This window comes from Vicia villosa, linkage group LG3 (assembly GCF_029867415.1).
Source record: "Vicia villosa cultivar HV-30 ecotype Madison, WI linkage group LG3, Vvil1.0, whole genome shotgun sequence".
Classification (NCBI taxonomy): Eukaryota; Viridiplantae; Streptophyta; class Magnoliopsida; order Fabales; family Fabaceae; genus Vicia; species Vicia villosa.
In genome coordinates this window covers 211,804,883-211,810,256 of record NC_081182.1, presented here as the reverse complement: position 1 = coordinate 211,810,256, position 5,374 = coordinate 211,804,883, and the positions used below count along the sequence as shown (strand labels likewise).

General features: G+C 30.6%; 2 protein-coding genes across 2 annotated transcripts; one reads left to right on the top strand and one right to left on the bottom strand.

Annotated features, from left to right (window-relative positions):
- Positions 1 to 1,556: 1,556 nt before the first annotated feature.
- Positions 1,557 to 3,318, top strand: LOC131657289 (UPF0481 protein At3g47200-like). Its single transcript, XM_058926708.1, has 2 exons — positions 1,557 to 2,275; positions 2,586 to 3,318. Exons 1-2 carry the CDS (start codon positions 1,559 to 1,561, stop codon positions 3,171 to 3,173), a joined length of 1,305 nt encoding a protein of 434 aa, XP_058782691.1. The 5' UTR covers positions 1,557 to 1,558; the 3' UTR covers positions 3,174 to 3,318.
- Positions 3,319 to 3,721: 403 nt separating this feature from the next.
- LOC131659867 (uncharacterized) lies at positions 3,722 to 4,885 on the bottom strand. The gene has a single exon (XM_058928993.1). The coding sequence runs from the start codon at positions 4,883 to 4,885 to the stop codon at positions 3,722 to 3,724; it is 1,164 nt and encodes a 387-aa protein (XP_058784976.1).
- Between the last annotated feature and the right edge of the window lie 489 nt (positions 4,886 to 5,374).

Here is a 5,374-nt window from a genome sequence, read left to right as displayed (position 1 = left end):
GTTTGTTTTGCCTTTTTTTTTTAAAATGATTTTACAGTGTTACAAAATTTTATAAAAAAAATTTTTATAAAGAAATTTTTTATAAAAGTTTCAAATGAAAATCTTATTTGAATAATTATTCTTAAAATGTGATTTTAGATATTTTATCTATTTGTGGAATAAAATTTGGATATCAAAATTTCAAAAAAATTACTTAATTTTGAAGCTATTTCAAATAGATTTTTATAAAAATCATTTTTGAAATACAACTTTTTTAAAAAATTGCGATTTTGACTAAATTTTGGTCTTGAATAATCTATGTTTCTACTCTAGGATGTCATAATTAGTGTTTCATTTTAGAAAAAAGGAATATATAAAAACATGTAATATTTTGAAAAACGGTTTTGAAAAATCTATTTTAAAAAATACAAAGAAAAAATCCATTTTTTTAAAGCTGAAACAAACAGACCCTAAATATGTTAGGGTCCTATAAATATGCGACTCATGCACTATTAATTTGTAAAATATATTTTTTCCGATGAATGGTTTTTCTAAATTTTTTATTCATGCAGTTTTAGTCTCTGCTATTTTCTAAAATTTTAAAACGGTGTTTATAAATTTTTGAATCATTTTTTTTATACATATTTAGAATACTGTAAAAAATTTATTTACCTTTGAATTTTTTAAAATGCGAAGAATTTAATATGAATTTTTCAAATTTCAAAAAATAACGATAAAGTAGTGAAAATATCGACTTAAAAATCAAAATTTGAATCTTTTCTTTTTTCAAGGAACTTTTTAAAATGTTCTGAACATGTCTGCAAAAGAATCATTTAAAAATACACATTGGTTTTACAGTAGGGGCTGAAACTACGTGCATAATAATTTTGTAGGGACTAAAACATAATATTTGCTTTAATAGAATAAAAAACAAAATTTTCTTTTTTATAGAGTTTAAAAACATATTTAACCCTAAATTAAAATAAATTATAAAGAATAACATTGAATTTAGATAAAACATTAATGGCAAAAATAGAAGAAAAAATAATAAGTTATAAGTTATAAGCTAAAATGTTATTTAAAATACGTTTAAAAAATAAATTATAAACTAGTAAAATAAGTTACAAGTTTATGATGAAAAAATGGTACAAAACAAGTCTTTTATTATCATACGAGCTTATAAGCTATAAATTTAAACAATGTTTTGCAAAACTGAGCCATAAAATTGCAACAAAATGCATATATTCACATCTTAAATACATAAAATAACGTAAAAAAAATATAATCAAATTCTAATTCAAAAAAAAAAACTTAAATAACTAAATTGTTAAAAAAAAAAATACAAGAATGTTTTAATTTAACTAGAAGAATCTTAAACCAAGAACAGTAAAAGCGCATATCATTTTTCCAAGAATTTTACTTTGCTTGTCAATGAAGTGCAAAAGTACAAAACTTTAGTAGTGAAGAAGATATGGATAAATCTTTATCTAAGCATATTTACTTATCTTGGCTGTTATTGGGAAGTAAACAAACAATATATATTTATATTCACTTTGCAAGACCATATTTATCATATTATATGATGGCATCCCAAACTACTCTTGATGAGAAATTCTTGGAGTTTGTAAACGCAAAGCGAACACGCCATAAACCAAACGCCAAGATCCACAAGGTTCCAGAGAATCTCCGAAATAAAAATAATCATGACAAGTATTACTCACCCAGGGCGGTGTCAATAGGTCCCATCCATCATGAAAATAAAAATCTCAAGATAGGAGACACCTATAAGTTTACTTTGGCAGCAAAATACGTCCGAAACACCCCATACACTCCACAATTTCTATACAAAAAAATTTTCGATAACATTTCTGAACTTGAGGGTCTTTTTGCCGAAGATGTTTTAGTTTTAGCCAATAACGCAGAATCTCTACAAGGCTTCGGCAGCCTTGAAGAAAAGCTGTCATGGCAGTTATTCGTGGATGGATGTTTTTTGCTGTACCTTATGGACGATGGCAATACTCAACTTAATGATGATGAAGAGGTGCCTTTTAAGGGTACTCATCTTTTTGATCTTGCGATGAACGATGTGTTTTTGTTGGAGAATCAGCTTCCATATTTAGTACTGAAGCTGTTGTGGAAAACTGACAACGAGAAGGAATTGATAAAAACTATGGTGAAATTTCTCAGATATAATATTTTGTACAGACCATACATGGATTTACCGAATGAACCAGAACCACCAATTCATCTTCTTGATCTTCAGCAAAAATTCATCCTCACAAAATCTGATCCAAAGGTAAAAATTTAGTTTTGTTATTTTATTACTCCCCCTCAACTACCATATCTTCTTGGACGATTTATTGACTCTTCAATGAATTTAAAAAATTGTATTTTCTTATATTAAGGATTCAGATATATTAATTTTTCATTGAATCTAAAAAGTAAATTTTTTCTTATATTAAAAATTAGATGAAATATATATATATATATATATATATATATATATATATATATATATATATATATATATATATATATATATATATATATATATATATATGATAATTGATAAGTAAAATGATGAAATACGTTTGTTATGTACTTAGATGAAGAAACAAAGTGGTAAATACAACCTAGAGTCGTTGAATGCATACAGGAACATAGAAGATCTAACCGCAATAGGAATAAAACTTAAATTAAGCAGAACAGAAAGGCCATTCGATGTAGATTTCTCGGAGGGTTGGTTTTCTGCCGAATTGACTCTTCCTGAGATTGTTTTGAATGATACCACAATTGGTGCTTTACTGAACCTGACAGCGTATGAGATGTGTTCACCTTTAGAGAACGACGGCGAAATATGTTCATTTGTGGTTTTCATAAACTCCCTCATTGTCCATTCTGAAGATGTAAAGAAATTAAGATCAGAGGGTATTTTGAGGAATTTCATAGGGAGAGATGAGGAAGTTGTTGATCTTTTCAACATCATACGTACTGACTTGCTTTATTACCCAGATATATATGGTGAAATTACATATAAAATACATGAGCATCGCTTTAAAAAATGTAAGATTTGGTTAGCGTTGGCTTATCGCACTTATTTCAGCAATCCTTGGGCTATCATTGGTTTCTTTGCTGGGGTTATTGCACTTGTTCTCACATTCCTTCAAACATGGTTTTCCATTTACCCGCGCTAGCTAGCTCATTATATATGGTTTGTTGTGGTATTTCTTTAATCACTTATTGAGTCTTCACCATTAGTATCTCAAAAAAGAAAAGTGTCTTTTGCATTGTATTATGTATTGACTTATTGTTTGTTTTTTTAAGAGGTGTGTGGTTAAATTCAACAATGTAATTTTCATAATTGATGTTTATTTTATTCAAATTATTGTTATGATTGATAATTTAGGTGGTTATTGTGATTATTGTTATCCAAATTATTGTGATTATTTAATCATCTAATCTCATCTAAACATCCGTTCATCTTCTTCTCTCTTTATATTTTCTTGTTTCCAGTTTGAAAGTAAACCTAATTCAATTTTTTTTAAAATTTATTAGATGTATAAGATATTAGGTTTATTAACGCGTAAGATTTTTTATAATTGGTAGAACAAGCTCCGTGAATATCGTAAAATGGTCATGGATGCATTGGAAAAGATATCGGTTTGTGCATTCAAATGATTTTTTTTTTAATAAGCAATTTTATAAGATATCGCACTAGGGGTGCAACCCTTACAAAGAAACTCTATAGAGAGTTGAAACAGTTTAAAGGTAACTTATACCAATCATAAAAGGAGGTCCTAGAAATATACTCACTACCACCTAACCATCTCCAAGAATAAAACAAAATGTTGGAGATTACCGTTTCGAAGCTATAAGTAGCGTTCTCAAAGATAATAGCATTTCTCATCAACCAAATAGACCAAATAATTGCCAACCAAATGGAATTTAATTTAATTCTAATGTTGTGAGACTTCACCTTTTCTTGAATGCAACCAAAGCTCTTGAACTCTTCCAAGTTTACCTCCACTTCATCTCCCAACCAATTATGGATTTTCTCCCACACCGCCTTCGAAACAGAACAACGAAAGAGAAGGTGATGCGAAGTTTCCAGATGATTGGAACAAAGAACACAATCGGAAGAGGTGAAATTAGAAACCCCCCTATAAAGCAATAGATCTTTTAAAGGAAGACGGTCAATAAAGAATCTCCAAGAAAAGATATGAACCTTTTTCGGAGCCTTAGCCTTCCACATAGTTTCCAACAACTTGATAATGTCGATTGTCCAAGCGTTCTCTTTGGCATTAGAAACCAAGCTATTCACACTTGCAACCGAGAAAACACCGGAAGAATTTAATTTCCAATGAAAAACATCGTTGTCCGACATGATCGGAATGATGCTCTCCAAAGAATCTTTTAAATCCCTCAATTGAATAAGCAAATCCGAGACGGTGCCATTATGGGTGGGAAAGAGGGGAGACAAATTCAAGGTAGTCATTCCGATGAGACCGAAGAGGTCGTTAAAATTCCAAGAAAAAGCACCATTATTCCAAGATATGATATCACTAACCTTGCAAAGTTTATTGGTTGAAAGATCGAACAAATGTGGAAAGGATTCACGAAGAGTTTTATCGCCCAACCAACAACTATGCCAAAAAAGAATGTTGTTTCCATTCTTGCACTCACAATTAATCCAATCGGAGAATCCTTCTACGCTATCCGCCTCGTTGAAATCATTAAGAATGATATCTCTCCACCAACTAGAATCATCCGGATTTAGAACATCCCCACACGAAGGAAGCACTTTGAATTTCGGATTGCCGTATCTTAAGAGTAAAAATCTACTCCAAATAGCATTATCCTCCTTCAAAATTCTCCACTTCCATTTGAGAAGAAGAGCTCTATTCATATCACCCACATCTCTAATGCCTAGACCACCTTTCTCCTTAGGTTTGCAAACATTCTACCACTTCACCCAATGAATGCCTCTTTTATTTGCGTTCCCGTTCCACAAAAAATTACTAAGAAGACCTCTAATCTCTTTGATAATCTTGCTCGGTGCTTTATAGAAAGAAAGGGTAAAAATTGGAATTGCATTAAGCACCGACCCAATAAGAGTCACCCTTCCACCTATTGAAATGTTTCGCCCCTTCCACCTCGACAATCTTGCCTTTATATTATTAACCACGTCCTTCCACACCTTCGTCTTGTTAGCTCTCTCTCCAACCCAAATGCCAAGGAATTTAAAAGGAAAAGATCCTTTTTTGCAAGATAAGAAAGAAGTGGCCGAATGAAGTAACCAATCTCCAATATAGTTCCAAAAATATTACTTTTGTGGAAATTAATTTTCAATCCGGAAACAAGCTCAAAACCTCTCAAAATCACTTTCATGCTCCAA